This window comes from Nuphar pumila, chromosome 2, assembly GCF_984573655.1.
Source record: "Nuphar pumila chromosome 2, dmNupPumi1.hap1.1, whole genome shotgun sequence".
Taxonomy (NCBI): domain Eukaryota; kingdom Viridiplantae; phylum Streptophyta; class Magnoliopsida; order Nymphaeales; family Nymphaeaceae; genus Nuphar; species Nuphar pumila.
The window spans coordinates 100,842,776-100,864,921 of record NC_143250.1 but is presented as its reverse complement, the minus strand read 5'-3'; the positions used below and the strand labels follow the sequence as shown (position 1 = coordinate 100,864,921).

The 22,146-nt window shown below is 38.8% G+C and overlaps 1 protein-coding gene across 1 annotated transcript in view; it reads right to left on the bottom strand.

Annotated features, from left to right (window-relative positions):
• The window catches only part of LOC149846399 (uncharacterized), a 48,959-nt gene extending 29,557 nt beyond the window's left edge, over positions 1-19,402 (bottom strand). Inside the window, exons 1-2 of the mRNA XM_089997973.1 lie at positions 18,860-19,402; positions 11,491-11,976 (exon numbers count right to left, since the gene is read on the bottom strand). Of these exons, the coding sequence (XP_089854099.1) occupies positions 11,491-11,976; positions 18,860-19,366 (993 nt within the window). The 5' untranslated portion in view covers positions 19,367-19,402. The remainder of the gene's footprint in view (positions 1-11,490; positions 11,977-18,859) is intronic.
• Positions 19,403-22,146: the final 2,744 nt, after the last annotated feature.

The window sequence follows — 22,146 nt, the reverse complement described above, 5'->3', positions numbered from 1 at the left end:
CAACATCAATGGGATTGGGTTTCACGTTTGAACCATCTAAGTATCCTCCAAGCACTTTTCCTTCTATTACGGCTGTCATAAAATCAGCCCAATACACGTTGTTTGTCCTATCCAGCTTCACTGGGGCAATTTGAATTCCTTCTTTCTCCATACCTCACACAAACCCCCCAAATTACAATATCAACTGCTGCACAAGGACAAGTAGTACAACAAAACAAGAGTCAAATAGAAGGATATGCACAAACACAATTGGTACTCACACCAGTCACTTCAAACAGAAAGCTACGCAGCCACAATCGAAAGGAAACTATGTCACAGGGATTCGGCTAGCAGGGTGCCGCACCCGCGTCGACGAGACTTGACGCGAGTGCGGTTAACCCGACCGCACCCAGAGTCATTTTTGTCCATTTTTTTGGGATTTAAAAAAAAAAAAAATTGCCCTATGAAATGGGCTGTGGGATTTTAAAAAAAAATCTTTGGGGGGGGGGGGGGGGCGCTGCCCCCCTATAATCCCCCGCCAGAGGCAGCCCCCCTGGACCCCCGCCCGCTGACCGGGCAGCGGGACCCACGCCGAGGGGAGCCCCCGAACCCCCCTTCCTGCAAGGGCAAAAACAATGACCATAAAATACACCCTTGAAGTTTAAAAATGACTTGGCGGTTCCATGCATTAATGGACACCGGTAGCTATTTTTGCAATTTTGTGTAAAAATAAGTTACACACTTATTAGCTGTGCATTCAAAATGCACAATTATTAATATGTTTTCCTAATAAAAATTACTAAAATGTCCATAATTGTGACAATTAATACACCTAATCACCATATCAATTTTTAAATTTGTTAGGGGCATAAAATTGTGGTGAACGTGCTAACATGCATAAATGTCATGGACCTTAACAGCTACCAGCCTACCATACATTCATACATATACACTATACATGATATATATATATATATATGTATATTTACATTTTTTCCCCTGCCGCACCCTGGTTTTTTGGAAGTGCCGAATCCGCACCCGCACCCACACCCGCACCCATGTGACATAGAAATGAAACTATCAGCTCCAGTTACCAAGCACAAATACCAATCCCACACAAACAGCTAGACGTGCAATCAGTCAAAAGTCTCATGCCAATGAGTGAAATATCATTCAGAAAGAAAAACTTGCAAAATATCACTGCCCGATATCAAAACAGCACAAAAATAGGCCAAAACCGCTTATCTCAAATGATAAACACCTCAAAACTTGACAAGAACCACCTTACAATCCCAAATCTCAGCCAAGCAACTATACCAGATCATCTTAGATACAAAAATGACCTGAGCTGATGCAAAACAAGCACTACAAAAAGAGAAACCAGATCAGATTTTCAAGATTTGTGAAATCTAGTCTGAAAATCACGTCACATAAGAAATGCTTGAAAAAACTGACAAAAAACATCTTCCACCCCAAACCTCAGACAAACAACCGTACCCAATGATCTTAGATACAAAAACAACCTGATTTAATGCAAACCAAGCACTTCAAAACAAGAAATGAGATCAGATTTCCAAGATTTGTGAAATCTGGTCTGAAAATCACGTTACACAGAAAAATGCTTGAAAATCTGAAACAAATCTGATACTCTAACAAATCCAATGAGGTTTGATTTAAAAATCACCCAAAATCAAACCTTAATGAACCCCCAACTCAGATCAACAAAGGCTGAGGTGACCATACGGCTCGCGCTCAGCAGCCAACCCACGAACAGGAATGGCTCTAGCTCCTCCTTAATGCCTCCTTGAGTCGACTTTCAGGCTCTAATACCATATAGAAACTGGAAAGTTGCATTAGGGTTAGGTAGGGCATTTCAAATGGGGCACAAGGGAGAAGAAACTTGGTTTTTCTCATTCCATAAGAAAGAATGAGAGTCCCTCTTTAAGGGGTCGACTCTCACAATGTTACAAGCAAAAAAAAATAGGACTAAACTACCCCTAACAATAAGATAATATACATCTCCAGTTGTATTATCCTAATCTTTAGTGTCCCACCATCCTTCTCCCTGTTTCAGGTTACTGTGCATTTTTAGATCCTCACCTTGTATTCTTGAGTAGTTAGAAACAATGGAACCAACACCAAATCTGTCCAATGCATATGCTTGGATTTTTTCAGCTTCCTGATAGCCAAGCCAAGGACAGCTCCAAGTGGAATTGAAAAAACCAAGACCCCTCAGTTAGAGATTGTGCAAATCTACCAGTCTATATCCAGTCCTATAAATGCTGATGTTTTTTGAAAGTGGAAACTTCTTATTTTGGTAGAATGAAGAATTTGAACATTTCATGAATCTTTCAGAGAAAAGAAAGACTAATAACATCATGATGCACCAGTATCTTGGATAATCAAAGAAGATTCAACCATGTTCTATTGACAGTGAAGGTTACATATCGATTCTACTAAGGCAATTCCAGTTGAATTGCTCTCTTGAATTCAAACCATTCACCAACTTCTTCATGCACAGTTTGAGAGAAGCATCAGAATTTGCTTATGCATGAAGAATTAACCAAAATAATCAAATGAACACAATAACACATGATTACATACATGAAAGGATATCTCATACGGTTGGTTATTAACTAAGGCTCATGCTTAGATAGTCAATCAGCCTTTGCATACTTGGTATCTTTAGCACTTCAAGAACATGTCTAGCACTTTATATGAACACTTTACTCAATTGGAATCATGTTGACACTAGTTCATTTTGGGCAGGACTGATGCATGTTAGCATGCCAACAAGATGACAAATTTGAAATTTCTGATGAATGAGGAATGCCACAAACATGTATGTGCTTATCTCATCTAGTGACGATTTAACAATTTCAGCTTCCAATAAAATTATTGAAATTAAAATATGAAGATTGATCATCAACATCAGATAACTATCTTAATAACTAAGAGGGCCTGACCTCTAGCTGAATAGATGAACATGATTGTTGAAATACTGCAAGGGTCTTAAAACTGAAAGATAATTTGTGGCCTGATGCATTATGTGTATACTGTGTCGTTAATCTAGCACATATTCACATAGTTACTTAGTCCAAACCAAATCCCTTAAAGGCATTTCTTATCAGTTTAAAATTTTCCCCTAGAAACCCATACACTCCACTTGTGGTTTTCTCCCAAGCTCATGACTAGAATAAGAGGACTGATCACAAGGAGACTGCTATGACTTCTTATGTATGATATTTCTAGAATTTGAGATCACGGCTTCTAGAACTGTTAGATTCTAGTGTGAGAAATCAGATGTGGGAGTCACCTTACTATCGTAGCAAGAGATAGAGAGAGAGGTAAGAGGGAAGAGAGAAAAAAAATGTTGGGCGGCAATGGGATCTTCTCCCCTTTCCATTGATATTTATATGCTGTACAAGTGGTACAATACAGTACAGTATGTTGTACAAGTGGTACAATACAGTACAGTGGTACAATACAGTACAGTGGTACAATACAGTACATGAAATATATCCATTTACATATACATATTTAACAGCCTCCCTCAAGTTGAGGATGATCTTCAATCATGCTCAACTTGCCCTTAAGTAACCAAAATTGATGACTAACCAATCCTTTGGTGAAGATGTCTGCCACTTGGTCTTCTGATCTGACATACGAAGCCTCAATTTCTTCTGTTTCAATCTTTTGTCTAACAAAATGCTGATCAATCTCAATGTGCTTCGTGCGACAATGATGAATAGGGTTAAAAGAAATATTAATGGCACTTTGATTATCACATAAAAGCAGAGAGGAAGAGATGGGTTCATTCAACTCTTGAAGAAGATGTCGTACCCAAGTGACATCAGCTGTCCCTGCTGCCATTGCCCTGTACTCTGCCTCAGTGCTGGATTTAGCAATGGCCTTTTGTTTCTTACTACTCCAAGTGACAATATTTGGGCCAATGAAAACACAATATCCTGAAACCGACCTACGCTCATCAGGGTCCCCACCCCAATCTGCATCACAATATGTAAGTAAACGGTGTCCTGTAGTGAAGCTTTCATCTTTGTGATAGAGCAATCCATCTCCAATAGTCCCTTTCAGATATCTGAGAATACGCTTAATACATTCCATATGACAATCAGTGGGAGCATGCATAAACTGAGATGCTTGATTTACAGCATAAGCAATGTCAGGTCTTGTAAATGTAAGATATTGCAACATACCAACAATGCAGCGATATAAAGTGGAATCATGATATAATTGGCCTTCTTTTGCACTAAACTTATGATTTAAGACAGATGGGGTGCTGAGAGGTTTACAATTAATCATACCAGTGGTGTGAAGAATGTCAAGAGTATACTTGTGTTGACTTAGAGTGAGTCGATCATCTTGCCTATCGACTTCAACTCCCAAGAAGTATCGCAATGGGCCTAAGTCCTTCATCTTAAATTTGGCCATGAGTAAAGACTTGACCAAGGCAACATGTGCATCATCACTCCCAGTGATAATGATGTCATCAACATATATAAGAACCCAAGTAGTAACATGATCATTCTTATACATAAATAAAGAATGATCAAGTATACTCTTAGAAAAGCCATGCTGCTGAATTTCCATGGAGAAACTCTCAAACCAAGACCGAGATGCCTGTTTTAAACCATAAAGAGACCTTCTCAATTTACAAACCCATGTAGCCGCATCATGTTCACTATATCCAGGAGGTTGCTCCATATACACCTCTTCCTTCAAGTCCCCATGTAGGAACGCATTCTTGACATCCAACTGGCTAAGAGACCAACCATGCTGAAGTGCCAAAGTGAGGATCACACGAATGGTGCCAATTTTGACAACAGGGCTAAAAGTTTCCTCATAATCTTGCCCATATTGTTGTGTGAATCCGCGTGCAACAAGGCGAGCTTTATATCTTTCAATGCTACCATCTGGTTTACGCTTGATCTTGTAAACCCATTTGGAACCAACAACATTTCTATCAACAGGTCGAGGAACAATATCCCATGTATGACATTCATGAAGTGCTGCCATTTCTTCGTTCATAGCTTCAACCCAAGCTCGAGAATGGGCTGCCTGATGGAAAGTAGACGGCTCTTTCTCTTTGGCCACATTGGTTAGAAACAACTGAAAGTCAAGAGAAAAATTGTTGTAACTAACCCAACGATGGATAGGATGCCTTTCACGTGTGGATCGTCGAAGAGGGGGAGCCTCGTGAGATGGAGTTGGAGGGGCTCCTCGACGGGCATAAACCAAACCTGAAAACCGTGAAGGTGCATCCTGGATGATGGAGTTGTCTGCTTCAAACTGAATTGGTTCATCAACAACAGGATCTCTGATAGAGTCATATAGCAAAGTATCACAAAGCCATGGATCATAAGTAGTTTGCTCATATACCTGAGAAGTATCACAAGTGCTGAAATGGTCATCATCAAAAACAACATTTCTAGACACCTTAATCTTACCCAAAATAGGATCATAACATCTATATCCTTTATACCCATCGGCATATCCCAGAAATCTGCACTGAACTGCTCTGTCCTGAAACTTGTTACGTAAAGAATGATCCACATGGGCATAACAAATGCATCCGAAAGCATGCAAATCATCATAAGAAGGGTGAGAACCGTGAAGCAAATAATAAGGAGACTGATCTCCTAATAATTCCATAGGCAACCTGTTAATGATATGCACTGCAGTGTGAAAGGCCTCAGTCCAAAGAGAGAAAGAAATATCAATATTGTGCATCATACTTAACGCGGTTTCAACAATATGCCGATGCTTACGTTCTGCTACTCCATTCTGTTGTGGAGTGTAAGGACAAGAGGAGTTACGTGTGATGCCATGGTCCTTTAAATATTCACTAAAATCATGAGATATGTATTCTCCACCACCATCACACTGGAAATAAGTGATATTTGAATTGAAAAGGTTCTGAACAAGAGCATGGAATTGTTTGAAAAGTTTGAACACTTCAGATTTAGATTTCATAAAGTAAATCCAAGTGTAACGAGTGAAAGAGTCAAGAAATAACACATAATAACGAGAGCCAGATAGAGATGAAACAGGAGCTGGGCCCCAAACATCAGAGTGAATAATTTCAAATGGCTTGGAAGCTCTTTTATTGATACTTTGAAAGGGAAGTACATGACTCTTGCAGACATTACAACTAGGACACTTATGATCTAATTTGACTTTGGGAATAAAACCCTGAGAAGACAATTTGTCAAGGAACCCTTGACTACAATGACCTAACCGACGATGCCAAGAAACTGGCTTATTACATTGCATAACAGAAGAAGACTGACTCAAATAAGCAGGAAAAGATGGAGTCACGGTAGATGACGTCTTCAAAGTCCCGGGGGCTGCTTCGAAGACGTACATGTTTCCGCGTCGTTCACCCTTAGCGAGCATCTTCTTGGTTTGAAGGTCCTTAAGACAAACAGAAGACGGAGTAAATTCCATGGATGAATTTGTTTCATCAACCAATTTAGAAACAGATAAAATGTTTTTCTCAATGGCAGGAGTGAGTAAGACATTTTTCAATGGTAGTGTAGATTGTGACAAAGAGAGAGATGCATTTCCAGTATGAGAAATAGGGTGGTGGGAACCATCTCCCGTGACAATAGTGCCAGTGCCAATATAAGGAAACCATGTTGGAAAGTTTACCTGCATCAGAAGTAACATGTGCGGCTGCTCCAGAATCAATATACCAAACTCCATCATCATTCTGACGCAAATTCATGTTGTTAAATGCAGTCATCAGAATTTGTTGCACATCATGTGGCAACCCTGCACTCTGTCCCTGATCAGTACCCTGATGTGCTCGAAAATTTCCCTGCGGCTGCCCCTGAAACTGTCTAACATTCATCTGTCCAGCTCTTGGTCCTGGCCTCCCTGCCTTGTTGCGATTCTGTGGGTTGTGCCAACAATCTGCTTTCACATGGCCACGCTTGTTGCAATGGAAGCAAGTAGGGACACGGGTACCTCTAGTGGCAGGTGGAGCAGTAGGAGTAGGAAGGAGTCCTCCACGGCCCATATGAGCAGCAGGTGGACGAAATGAGGTAGACCCAGATGTAAACATGACAGGATGAGGATCATCAATAAGATGATCTTGAGTCAAACTAACTTCATACTGTAGGAGTTTGGCCTGTAAATCCTCAAAGCATGGAAGTGTAGAGGCAACCTGTAATGCAGTGCAAAACATACGATATTGGGGCCCAAGGCTTCCCAATACCTGCTGAACAACATCTCTGTCAGAAACAGGATATCCAATAACGGCCAACTGATTAATGATAATTTTGATATCCCCTAGAAATTCAGTAATGGTCTTAGTTCCCTTTCGCATAGATTGGAACTGCCATTTCAGTTGAAGTGCACGTGATTCAGAAACCTGTGAATAAGAGTGAGCAAGATGTCTCCATAGTTCTGCAGCAGTAAAATGGTCAGAGATAGTTTATAATATACGATCAGATAACGTGGCAGTCAAATAGGCAACCACAGATTGGTCCTTCTGAAACCAAACATCATACGCAGGATTTGGAATAGCAATGCAACTCACCTTCCCATCATTACCAGTTACCTCTTGCGTAATAGTCATAGGTGGGGCGGGTGATCCCCCATCCAGATGCCCGGAAAGACCATGACTTCGGATAAACGGCAGAATTTGGCGTTTCCAAAGTAAGTAGTTATCATGAGTTAATTTGTGAGAAACAAGTTGAGAAAGAAATCCGGGGCTGATTTTAGAATCCATAAGGAAGAAGATCAAGGATGAATCAAACAGCACGACAAAAATTCGTAGGTTGTACGGACAGAACCGTACGGACAGAAATTTTTGAGTTTTGGAAATCATGATTTTTCAGTTAATCGTGCAGAATGTACGATTTATCAACTATATTGCAAGAAATAGATAAGAAATCACAAGAAGTTTGAGAAAAGAGGCACTTTTGAGAAATGAGGGTTCCCAAATTTGGGGAAAACATAAATTAGGGTTGATAAAATTGGGGATAACAGAATATGTAAGAAGGAAAAGATGCACGATATGAGGAAATGAAGAAACGACGTCGAAATATAGTGATTCAACGGAGAAACAACAGAGAAAAGATGGAAAAAACACTTTCCTTGAGAACGCCCAAAAACGCACGTCAAGGTCCTTAGGGGCCTTCCAGATGATCGTGATTACCACGCCCTTGGCTCTGATACCATGTGAGAAATCAGATGTGGGAGTCACCTTACTATCGTAGCAAGAGATAGAGAGAGAGGTAAGAGGGAAGAGAGAAAAAAAAATGTTGGGCGGCAATGGGATCTTCTCCCCTTTCCATTGATATTTATATGCTGTACAAGTGGTACAATACAGTACAGTGGTACAATACAGTACAGTATGTTGTACAAGTGGTACAATACAGTACAGTGGTACAATACAGTACAGTGGTACAATACAGTACATGAAATATATCCATTTACATATACATATTTAACATCTAGGACCTTTTTTTCTGAAAGGAAGTTGAACCCTAAGAGTATTCAACTTTTAGATGATTCACTTTATTTTTTCCTATTAGTTGGAATAACACATTTTAGCACCCTATTGATTGGGTGCTGTCACACGGACACTCCATTTTACCCTCCGTACATACAAGTTTGTGTTCAATTTATAATTTATAATTATATTTTCAGTATATAATATATATTTTAGATATAGCATATATATTTAGATTATATTCATTTTATTTTGAATTTATTTTGTATTTATGTGATATTTAATATATATATATATATAGTCGTGTCCCGTACCCACATTTTTTGGAATTGCCGTGTTGTGCCCTCCGTACCCGTACCTGACATAGATTGGGTGGTGTAATTCTAGACATGATAGTCACCACAAGGAGGAAATAAATTGTCAAAGTAGACATATTGACATATGCATGCCTAATAGCAAAGATACTTGGTAAGAGTGACGAACCAATAGAGCAAATACAGGAATAAGATTGATTGAAGGATCACTGAAGCAGTAGGCAGAAAACAAGAAATCTCTTATTATGTACTTATATAAAATAAATTCAAGAAAAAAACAAAATACCAAACTTGGATTTAACAAATTCAATAATATTAAATACCATAAAATAGTTAAACTTCACTTGACTGGTTAAATATTTTATAATAGTTATATGACCCTTTAACCTAGAATACAACTAGGGAACCTTCTTTAAAAAAAAAGTGAATGATTAAAAACTAGGGGACGGTAAAGTTGAAAATAAAAGACAAATAGGCAAAGGAATATGTCAAACCAGTTTCTTCCTTTCAAGCCATTAATACGCTGGAAGCATCAATATTGAAATTCAAAATTCAAGCATTCTGATCTTCTGAGGTGTAAGGAATCTGGAATATCCCGATAAGAATTCTTAAGTATAATGATGACACTATCATGACAAGAGTGAAGGGATCATTGTACTCTTCGATCTTTAGAACACATCACAAAGACAATTCAAGGCCCTAGAGAAAAAGAATGTCACATGCAAGGTTGTCAAACTCCCTATTGTTGAAAGAATTCCTATGTAGTTAAAATCCTGCCTAGGCTCCCAACAAGGCTGCCTAGGCTACGTAGGTGCAAGTCTATTTCCTAGGAGCGCCTAGTGCCTAGGCAAGTACTTAGGCTGCAGGAGGGCACCAAGGTTGGTATTTTACATTTGTTTTTATAATATTTAAAACATGAATATGTTTTGTTTATTTTCAAATATTTAAGTGTTTCTATTTTTATGAATTTTATATTTTTATTTTAAATATTTTTTATGCTTTTAAGGTTGCCAGACTATGAAGCAGAAGCAGGAAACGATACGGGAAGCAGAAGCGAGAAGCAAGAAGCAAGAAGCGATGGATTTTAAAATGTATAGGAAGCGGGAAGCGAGGAATAAAAAAAATAAATATAATAATTGAAGGTGAATCATAATGAAACACAAATAAAAACTAAAATAAAAGTCACTAATATTAAATTTCATGATTTTTTAGTGTAAGAATTAAAGTTTTAACAAAATCTAAAAATGATGATTACCAATTTAGAAAAAGCACATGTAAGTGAGTGAGAAGAGTGAGAGAAAACACATAAAAAACATGAAAAGTCGAGTAAGAGAACATATAAGATGAATAAATGAAGTGTGTGAAAAGCATAAGAGAAGCGTGGGGGAATCGAGGTTCTCATCAGGTTTCGGAAGCGAGGAGTATCGCGCTTTTGAAGCGAGGAGTATCGCGCTTCTGAAGCGAGTTTCCGGGAAGCGAGCTTCCCACCTATCTAAGAAGCTTCCGATAACTCTGCTTTTGCACGTCTCTAGGTGACACAGCTAAACAAATATTTGTTTAGATGTAATTATGTTTTAATTATCTAGATTCATTCATGATTTTTTTTAAGTTTTGGTTGTTTAGCTGCATAAATTGTGAAGAATTTATTGTACTTTTTTTCTTTTTTTGGTCCCAACTATGCCGACTAGTCTTGCCTAGACACCAACTAGGCCTTTTAGGGAGCTGACACCTACACGCCGACTAGCGCTTTTGACTACCAAGTATAATTCCATTTTTTTTTCTTAGTAATTTCCACACCCATTAGCAGTATTTGGAGAACTCAATTTACCAAAACCATAATTGCTGGAGTGTTCGAAGTAACTGCTTAAGAAGCTCAATCAAGGAATACTGTGAAGATGGATATGGTGCATCTCATCTCAAAAGAATATACTTGGTGAAAAATCACAAAAACTAATTATGGATTAGAAAGATGTTCCCATAAATGTATATGCAACTACAATAACACTTTGGCTTAGAAGAGGCAAAGCAACTCCATTATTCACCTTTCAACAAGACATGGGAACCTAATTTGTTTAAAAAGGACATAATGAGAGTTGGCAGAAGCCTTCACAAAACTTTATTCCATTGAAAAGGCCACAACTGTGAGTTAGCAGCAACTCCAACAGGTGCAAACAACAAAAAGTTGAAATTTTTACGACATCTATTAAAGGGTAAGTTCACACAATAAGGAATCTGTTAAGTGTTAAAGGAGATGTACACTCTGTCTTGCCAAAGAACAACCAAATACCAAGTTCCACAGGTTACATCCAGCGAACCACTCAATAGCCACAGTTACTTAAAATGCAATCATGCATCAAATCATAACATACAACATAGCTAACACTCCGCTGATTTTCAATAAATTGCCACAAGAAATTTAAATATGAGAAAATATGCCAAGAAATTATTTCAAAATTCAAACCAAAGTACATATTATCTTTTAAGGACTGCAAGCCAAGAAAATGAGAAAAACACAAAAACATTTGTAATGCATGAAGAATATTGACACTATACTGCATGAGGAATATTGATACTAAGTTAGCATGAAGGCACAAGTCATGTACATGCAGGCTTAGCTATAAATTTCAAATCAACCAGAGTAAACTAAAAGATAAAGGGAAAAGACACCAATGCTGGGGTTCGCATGTCAATGAAAATACAGGAAAAATATTGCACCTGTTTTATAAACCGCAGGGACCTACTATCAGGGGCAAGACCACCAATCTGAGAAACTGACATAAATGCATAGCCACGTTTTGGCCTCAGCTGTGAGTCTCTCCTGTCAATTTTGTACATGTACTTCACTGAGGAGAGCAAACTATGACCAAGCTGTCTCCTGATTGACTTTGAGGACGTATGTGACGGGTCTGTTAAGGAACGCCATGTAAGGTTGTAAGACAAGTCATGATGCCTGGGTGAAACCAAGCCCACAGAAAAACCCAAAAACCGCTCTTTGTAAGATGAGAACTTTAGCCAATCTTGTGACAGTAAAGATATTCTGGCTGTTAAAGGGGTTGACCATCTTCCAAATCTTGGTAACGATATTCCAGAACTAACTTCTGAGGTTTGGTCCCATCCATAAGATGCAGAGCCATCCCAGATATCTGCATATCCAAGCAAGTTTTTCAACTTCAAGGATCCTTCGACAGACCAAGATTGAACCTGCAATGCATGATACATTCGATAACAGTCACAAATTGTACAAACGAAATCACCCAGAAGCATTTCAATCTATTTTGTGTGTGTGCCCTGTGTGCCATAAGTGCCTTGTTAATCCATAGCAGAGAACTGCCAAAAATAATGCCAATACCATGCAACTTAACCAGAAATTAAAAATTGTGGAGAGTTTTAAAACAGTTCGTGTTCTCGTGAAAAATATAAGGAAAAATAAATTTAGTTTAGAAAAATGAAAAGGGAAACAACAGTTTTACAGACTTTTAAAAGTCTCGAGTCTCTTAAGAGTATATCATGATATTATCACAAGAAACTCAAAATACTCGTGTTTGGAACTTCTCATGGGAAATTACGTTCACCAAAATTTTTGAACTTCTTGCGAGCATGAGAAATTCAAAATATATGACAATTTGGTTACAAGGTTTTGATTGTGTTTACTGGATTGTGTTTCTTGAGCATTTATGAGATAAGGCAGTGCTGAACATGCAAAATGGTGGAGGTGGAGGAGGAGATGGTGGAAGAAGCGGTGAAGACAGCAAACTTGCAGTGATAATCATATGTGATGGAGGTGGTAGTGGCTAAATATGTTGAGAGTTGACACAAGTAGAAGGTGGAGGAGATTGCAGATATGAAGTGGTGGTGATGCTGATGGTGATCGTGACCCAGAAGTGATGGATCTTGTAATGATGATGTTACGGATCCTTTTTTGCCCCGGTCCGACCAGCCAGATCTGCCCGAGCCAGGAGCTGCTCAGCTGAAGTCCCGCCCAGTTGGGACTGCACGGAGGGAGTTTCCATTTCTCCCATGACTTCCAGAGAAACCCACCCAGCCTAGAGTCCTGCCCGAGTTGGGACTCTTGTGTGATGCCTCCTAGAGTCCTCTCTAGAGGGAACTATGTGTATTTTTACCTTTTGCCCTCTTGTAAATCTCTCTCTCTCTCTCTCTCTCTCTCTCTCTCTCTCTCTCTCTCTCTCTCTCTCTATATATATATATATATATATATATATATATATATATATATATATATATATATATATCTTGCTTAGTTTATTTTCAATGAAATTTATTCGGAGATTTCTCCAAGATTCATTCTTAGCTCTTGTTCTTGTTCTATGAGGGAATGTATTTCTCCCTCGCCTCTCTTCCACACCAGTCACGACTCGGAGGGAATGCCTTTTCTACCTCCCTTGTCGTCGGACCACCATCCACCTCACGCTTCCTGATGTAGCCAACCACGAGAGACGACTCCCTCTCTCCCGCAACGCTACATGCCCCTCCTGCTCATGGTGCACGCTTTTCTCTGGAGTCGTGCCTCACGTCCAGCTTATCGGAATCCGTAGAACCGTCCTCCGTGGGAGTTCGGGTTCTATTCTAACAAATGAATTGTTGTTGCTGTAATGGTCATACTTGTATAGATGTCTTAATAAATCACCACCTGTCAACTCTAACAGGCTTACCATGAGTGATAGGTTATGTGGCTTGCCAACCACTTGAGAAGAAACCCAAGGATCATCTTGGCAAGATCAAATTGATTATTACTGAAATAACCCTTCAAAGAAAGAACATGCCTTTTTTGTGCTATGGGATGCTCATTGTCTAACGGATTCATCAGCCAGCCCACCCAAATTCTCCTTAAGGAAGAGAACAAGAACAGATGGTTTCATTGTCTATTTATATTCTAATCTAGGTGTAAGATAAAAGTTTCATAGGGTTAAGTGTTAACTAATTAAAGGAATCTTGGCTCCAGCTAGTTTCTGCAGCTATTGATGCCCACCACTTTGGTTGACATTGTAGAAGCTAATCGTACTTCACTCAAAAGCAAGCTTTCTAGATTCATACATCCTTACTTGCAAAAAAAATCAGATCACTCCAACAGACACTTCAGGTGTGATCAACAACAAACTTGCAGTGATAATCATATGTGATGGAGGTGGTAGTGGCTCAATATGTTGAGAGTTGACACAAGTTGAAGGTGGATGAGATTGCGGATATGAAGTGGTGGTGATGGTGATCGTGACCCAGAAGTGATGGATCTTGTAATGATGATGTTACGGACCCTTTTTAGCCCGAGTCCGACCAGCCAGATCTGCCCCAACCAGGACCCGCTCAGCTGAAGTACCACCCAGTTGGGACTGCGCCGAGGGAGTTTCCATTTCTCCCAGGACTTTAAGATAAACCCGCCCAGCCTGGACTACTACCCAAGTTGGGACTCTTGTGTGATGCCTCCTAGAGTCCTCTCTAGAGGGAACTGTGTATTTTTACTCTTTTTCCCTCTTGTAAATCTATATATAGATGTATCTTGCTTAGTTTATTTTCAATTAAATTTATTCAGAGATTTCTCCAAGCTTCATTCTTAGTTCTTGTTCTTGTTCTCTGAGGGAATGTATTTCTCCCTCGTCTCTCTTCCACACCCGTCATCGACTCGGAGGGAACGTCTTTTCTACCTCCCTTGTCGTCGACCCTCATCCACCTCACGCTTTCCGATGTAACCAACCAGGAGAGATGACTCTCTCTCTTCCCAACGTTGCACGCCCCTCCTACTCATGGTGCACGCTTCTCTCTAGAGTCGTGCCTCATGTCCAGTGATGATGCGTAAATTACTCGTAAGTATAATATATTTTTATTGGATAAACGCATCATTTATAGGTTTAAAACCCTCACTTAGATGCATTTAGATGTCATTGAGCTATGATTCGAATTTCGTTCAAATCGGACTTAAAACGAGAGAGATATCATATTTTTAGTGAAACGAGTCAGACCTCGGGGGGGATACGGGTCAAAAGTGGATCCAAACGCCCATTTGGGCCTTGGATTTGGGCCAAAATACTACAATCCAACCCAATTCACCCCATTTACGTTTTTTTTAAACATTTGCTAAGCCTAGCAAATAAAATATTTTTAATCCTCTTTCTGGAATTTCCAGAAAGAGGGTCTTTGCTATAAAATTAGAGAGACGCCCTAAAGGGGGTCGTCTCTTGCTTGGAAAATGTGCCCCCACATCCGACTACTCCTCTTCCCTCTTCTCTCTCAGCCATCCTACGCCCCTCTTCTTCATCCTTCATGGTGGTGCATGGCTTCCAAGCAGCTCCATTGAAGTCGCCGTCCCTTCTTCTCTCATTTCCCTTCTTCCACATCTTCCCTTCTTCGCCCCTTGCTGAAACTAACATCTCATGTTCATTGTGCAGGTTGTAGCAGCCATGGAAGTGCTCCAGCTGTGGCAAGGGTGTTGTCTACCCTTCCACAGCTAGCCGGTCCTCCCCCCCATCCGGCTCTCTACACCCCATGGTCGCCGGATTTTCACACCATCTTCGGAGTGCCACCCGTTGCTATTTCCAGCACCCTGCAGCAAAGCAGAGTTAGCCAACACCAACGAGAATTATGGGTTCACGACCTGAGCAAGATTTCGCTCCTCTTTGACCCCTTCAATCGTCGGACTTCTGGATTAGCATGGTAAGTTCTCGCATCTCCTCTCCTTTAGTGTAAAACCCCTATTTGCGTGTGGTGTATTTGTTTGTTTTTTTACTGTTTGCGTTTTTCATTGTGTTTTCTGTGTAAATATGAGCCATAGGTAGGTATATGTGTGCTTAAACTAGCACAGTAATTTGACGTTTAGGTACTTTGTTTAATTCTGTTTTTGTGTTTTACATAGTTGAAAATCTGTTTTTCCCCTTTTAGCCGGCTATAGCATGTTATTTTAGAATATTAGTTTAATAAGATTAGTTTAATTTAGTGTGAACTGTTGAGTATGTTTCAGCATTTTTAATAGTGTAGCAGAACTATTTGATGCTTAATTTCTGTTTTGTTTTAGGTACATTTGAATACCAAGAATCAGGTAGAAGAATTCTACCCGATTTTTGTATTTTGATGCCTATAGGTTTAATCGGTTGTGAATTATGTTGTTAGCACTAGTTCAGTCATTTAATGACTGATTCGTGGGTTATTGCAGTGATTAGTTTAGGTTGCTGAATTTTGTGTTTGAGTTAGAATATTTTTTTTCGTATTAGCCTTAGTTAGATGGCACTTCATTTTAGGCGTGTTTGCTAAGTAGTCTGCGGGTTATTAATTTCTATTGCAGCCTCATTTCTGTGTGTGCATAGCTCTGTTGCAATAGGGTAAGTTAGTATAGAATAGGGGATTTTGCAAAACGTTATTAGTGAGTTAGCCTAGTTCTGATTTCTAGCCTTACTTAATGTTGCCTCATATTAGTCGATTTAGGTGTTTTTCGCAAAATAAATGTGCCAGCGATTTTCTGATTTGCAGCATACTTGGTATAGCTGGTTCTTTCATTTTAGCAGTAGGTTGTTATTAGTTTAGCTAGTGATTGCTGAGTTAATTTAGATTAGAATAGGTTTGATTACTAAATTTTGGTTACGTGTTAGCTTAGTTGTTGAATTGCATTACTTAGGTCTAATTCCATTAGAATAGAGTTTAACATTTGTATATTCGGTTAGTCATGTTGAGTAGCTGTTAATATATTGTTTGCAGCATATGTTTAGGCCTTTATTAATTAGTTTATTCTGTGTTAATTAGTGTAGGTAAGCTTACAGTAGCTACCTTAGTGCTTGTTAGTGTTTTTAGTATGTCCTTTGTTCGGAAGCCCAAAATCGACTAGAATTGCTCTAGCCGATTAGTGTGTTCCGTATATTGTTGAATTACTTGTAGATTTGTGGTTCCAGTCTATTTTTAGGTGTTAATGACTTAACATATAGTCTGATATAGGTTGTGGTTAGATTAAATTAGCTTTCCATTGCATTTTAGATCTTCGTCGCAACCAATTTTGCTCATTTGCCTAAAACCGACTAGAATTCCACTTCTAGCCAGAGTGTCGGCTTGTGAGAAGAGCTTTAGCATCTAGGGTTGTGATTTTTGATAAATTTTTCAGTATGGTTAGCATAGTAATCAGTAGTTTCCAGTGTTAGTAGCATAATTAGTATTTTAGGTTTAACTTTCGCATAGTTTTGCCCGTCGCATCGCTTAATCTTTTAGATAGGCTTATCGCGTAATTTTGACCAATTTTGTGATGCCTATATCCGGAGTTCCCAGAGTGATTTTCGGGATCCTTAAGCTTCGTTGAATTCCTGGTTTTGTCAGAAATACAACAGAATAAAAACCACTCCAATCGGACTCTGTTTGAGCCGTCAGCTATTCATTTTATGACCGCCTATCAGAAATTAGGGTTTCACGTAGCATGTGGGCAAAATAGTCATTTGCCATTTTACGTAGTTTTCTAACTTTGATTTTCAGTGTTTTATTAGGTTTCTAACATTAGTCCAGAGTTATTTGTAGCGTTACGATAATTAGTTTAGAGAATTAGCTCTGGTAGTTCCTCATTTTACGTAGAATTAGGTTAGCGATTAATTTTAGGATTAATTCAGAAATAGTCGGTTCCATTTCTATAAATAGTTTTATTAACTTTGTTTTTTTTGTCGTGCAGGTGATATTAAGTTGCAGATAAAGAGCTTCTCGTCCAAGCGGTATTGTTTTTCATTAGCGAAATGACAAAAATGCCCTTGTGTTCGCGGCCTTAAGTCACTGCATGACTTCTTTGTGTTCTTGTTCAATGTACTTTTCATTGTAATATTTTCTGTAATTGAACAAGTTCAATATCAATAAAATGCAAATTTCAGTTTTAATTTGAGTATATCTTGTTCCCTAAAGATTCGACCCGTACTTGCCACATCCGTGAAAAGTCAGCTTTTATTACTTGATTGGTGATTTTCCAAAACACTTTCAACGATAGAATAATATTTTAATATAGCACTTACAAAAATCCGATCATCCAGCTTATCAAAATCCGTAGAACCGTCCTCTGTGGGAATTCGGGTTCTATTCTAACAGATGAACTGTTGTTGCCGTAATGGTCATACTTGTATAGATGTCTTGATAAATCACCATCTGTCAACTTTAACAGGCTTACCATGAGCGATAGGTAATATGTCTTGCCAACCACTTGAGAAGAAACCCAAGGATCATCTTGGCAAGATCAAATTGATTATTACTGAAATAACCCTTCAAAGAAAGAATGTGCATTTTTTGTGCTATGGGATGCTCATTGTCTAATGGATTCATCAGCTAGCCCACCCAAATTCTCCTTAAGGAAGAGAACAAGAACAGATGGTTTCATTGTCTATTTATATTCTAATCTAGGTGTAAGATAAAAGTCTCATAGGGTTAAGTGTTAACTAATTAAAGGAATCTTGGCTCCAGCTGGTTTCTGCAGCTATTGATGCCCACCATTTTGGTCGACATTGTAGAAGCTAATTGTACTTCACTCAAAAGCAAGCTTTCCCTATTCACACATCCTTACTTGCAACAAAATTCAGATCACTCCAACAGACACCTTCAGGCGTGATCAACAACTGAAGCCATTACAAGCAAGGAGAAGTTGCAGTGGTCAAGTTCTTCATGGTGTAGCATGTTGGATGTCTTCTTCTCTATGACAAAATCCTACTGATGGGCAAAAATGAAGCCCTGATGAAATGTGCAATAAGAAAGAAAACAAAAGAAACACACTCGCATGTGAGTCGTAACCTAAGAAGGATTTTGATCAGTCTTAGTAAGGTGTAAGATGCAGATTCATAGATGACTCCAAACATACTTCACCTTCAGTAGGGAATCAATCGACAATTCTCGGAGCATAACACTTGCCTTATTAACAAAGAAAAAATCTTTATTTCTAGTTCAAACATCAAAATTTGGTCTGATTTCGAACATGATTCAACTTATTGAGCAAGAAACTGCCAAACAGAACCTCAAAAAATCAAGAATCCCCTTCACCAACCAAGAATTCATCCCGAAAACGGCTTTAAGAACACAAGAAATGGCGAAAAAATCAATACCCACAAAACAAAATTGGGTCCTACGGTCCTACCTCTGGTTTCGAGAAGAATCCAAGGTCACCCCCGAGGGGGTTCTTCGCTTCCTGAACCTCGACGACGACGTTGGCGGTGCCAGGGAGCTCCGGCGGGCCGTCGTCGAGGGTGATCGACACGGAATCGAATATCTCCAAGCTCTGCAGCCCCGCGCTGGAGACGGTCGCGGCCCGGAGCAGCTCCTGCATGGTGCGGGCGTTCCTCAGCGGCTGGAGCTCGGCCTCGATCACGGAACCCTTCGTCTTGACGTTGCCCTTTATCAGGATGTCTTGGACTCGGATGCTCACCTTCTCCCTAGACAATCTCCTGAACATCCTCTCCAATTTGGCCCTCGGCCCCTCCGCCCGCATACCGGCATTGGCCTCTTCCACCTCCTCCTCGTTCTCTTCTTCGTCTTCGTCTTCGTCTTCGACGCCATTTTCTTCTACTTCTTCCACTTCTTCGATCTGGGGAGGGGAGGAAGGGAGCTTTTGGGAGGTGGGTGTCGCTTCTTTGGGGGTTTCCATGAAGGGAATGCCAGGGGGAATTGGACAGGAGGGAGTCTTCGTGGGCTTTGCGTCTCTGAAGGGTTTCAACTGTTACTCTGTGCTTTTAAAACTCTGTTTAAAACGCGTCTTTTTCAATAAAACTTTCAAAAACAAGAAATAATAACAAATAAACTTCTGCATTTTCTAAATAAGGGGGAAAAAATCTTTTTTTTACTTCGAAACATTTAGAACACGAAAGAATTGTTTCAAAAAAGTTTTCTGCAAAATCTGACGGATTGGATCTCGGGTAAGTTCATGGTTCTCTTATACCTAACTTGACTTAAAAAACAAAAATCGTATATATGTCGGTTGTTTACCTTATTATATAAAATTAAAAGCTTTTAAAGTCCACATTGTAAATTAGTTTTTGTGTTGATCTCTCTCTCTCTCTCTCATACAAAATTACAGATGTTTTGGCACTTTGTTCTAAATTTAAAAGGCTACGGCACATGACACGAATTGACCGTGTCTCCACTGTGTTGTAACGGACATGGTGTTGCTTATCCTGTCCCAATGTGTGACACACCTCTACTTTGGCTTATCATTATTACATAGTTCGATACAACTTGAATCTGTGATATTTCCAGGTCAATTAGTACCAATTAGGCCCTACATGATAACTTAGATGATAAAAAAATGATAGAAATCATAACCAGATAAGTTTAAAATATTATAAAATATTTTCGTTTTATGACCATTAAAAAGGAGGGAGAAGGATGTGTTAGAGAGAGAGAGCAGTTATAAATAGTAATTAATTTTTGAAATTTTATAATATGCCATGCAAATAACCTTTTTAATGAAAACTCGATATAAATGCCCGTACAAAATTTTAATTGCATTCTCAACTCACATAGCAAAAATGTCAATTAATAAAAAGTGTGCTCCCAAAGCGAAAGACTACAACAACAAGCAACGTGAAATGCAAATAAGGAGCACCCTTTGCCATCGTCTGCTGCTGTCGGAGCACCCTTTGCCATCCTCCAGAGTCTAGGTTTCTACCTTGGTTTTTAACTTGTGTTACAACACATTGTCGCCTTCTCGTTTGTGCCTTGTGTTACAAAACATTCTCGTGTTCGTTCCTACCTTGTGGAGATAACTATAAATCGATCGACGGGTTCGATCATTGGTGGTCATCATAGGGGCATTTGTCAGCCATCTCTTTTTACAGTCTTCTCTTCTTCATTTTTGTTAGGCAATATGGAAAAAAGTAACGACACACAAACAATCCAAGAAGTGCCATTAAGGTGTCGTGAGTACATTTCCATGTCATCATGCTATTGTTGAAGAACGTATGTCATCGTGAGTGACATTAAGGCATTGTTTTGTTTTTGTAGGTGGATGTATTTTCGACGGTTGGAAAATTAAAGATATTTGTAGGGCTGTAGGACCTATTGACAAGAATGCTTATTTATAGAAGTGAAGAAGAGCCTCTACCTCATCCGGTATCGTTCATTCACTTAGTATATGCAATGTAACACAAATCGTTGTAGTAACATAATACAAATTTGTGTAATATTGTATTATTTGTTAATATCAATTTCTAAGCTATTATGCTGAATTTTCGTATCAATTTGTAATATATTATGCGATATGTATATCGATTTATAAGATATTATGTGTTTTGTAGTGTCTATTTGTAAGCCATTATGCTGAATTGTTATATTGATTTGTAATATATTATGTGATATGTATATCGATTTGTAAGATATTATGTATTTTCTAGTATCGATTTGTAAGATATTTGTAGTATGATTTTAAAACGCTTGTGTGCAGAAATACATTATTGCATGTCTGCGGTGGCGATTTGTGTATTCAAATTGCTGCTAATTTTAGCAATTTCTATTGAAATCGCTTCACTGCGTCGTACATATAATTAAATTGCTCTCACGTGAATCGCTATCATCAACACATATACGTTAAATCATTTCTTTTATTGGCATGGTAAATAACAACTCGATGTATACTATAAGCAAATACTATGATTCATTCAATCGTTTCTTTGACTTACTTAACTAAACCGTATCCGTTGTTATATGCATCTTGAGTAAATCATAGTAAATGTATGTGTTGACTAACGCAAATTGATATCGTGTTTATGATAGTGGTGAGCTTATCATCTGGTTGCAGTGAAGATGATGTATCTCAATCAGTGGAAAGTTATGGAGAAGTGAACATCTGTACTAATGACGTACCTGAAGAAGTGAACATGTTCACTAATAATGCACATGATAAGAAGGGTGCAGGCATTGGATTCACTTTTGACTTGAATCTTCCAGCAGAAGGAATGCAATTCGATAATAAGGTAGACGATCATGATAGTACACTTGATTTTGTTCCCATAAAAGGAATGCAATTTAATAATGAGGAAGTTGCATATAAATTTTATAATGATTATGCCTTAAAACTTGGCTTCAGTATTAGAAAGTATTCTTGGTCAAAAAATGCACTGGGTGTCGTGGTGAGAAAGACATATGTATGTTCTAAGGAAGGTTGGAAGAAGTCAAGTGGAAATCTAATAAGGAGCAAGCCAGATTCAAGATGTGGTTGTCAAGCGAGAATGGTGTTAAGAAGACTTCCGAATGAGAAATATGTAGTTCGTACTTTAATCAGTGATCATAACCATGAATTAGCAGCTTCATATATGAATCCTATGTTAATGTCACATCGTAAAGTAACTGAAGCGTATGCTGTAATTGCTGAAATAGCTGATAGCACCGGCATTGCACCAAGGAAGACATACAATTTGTGCGCGCACATAG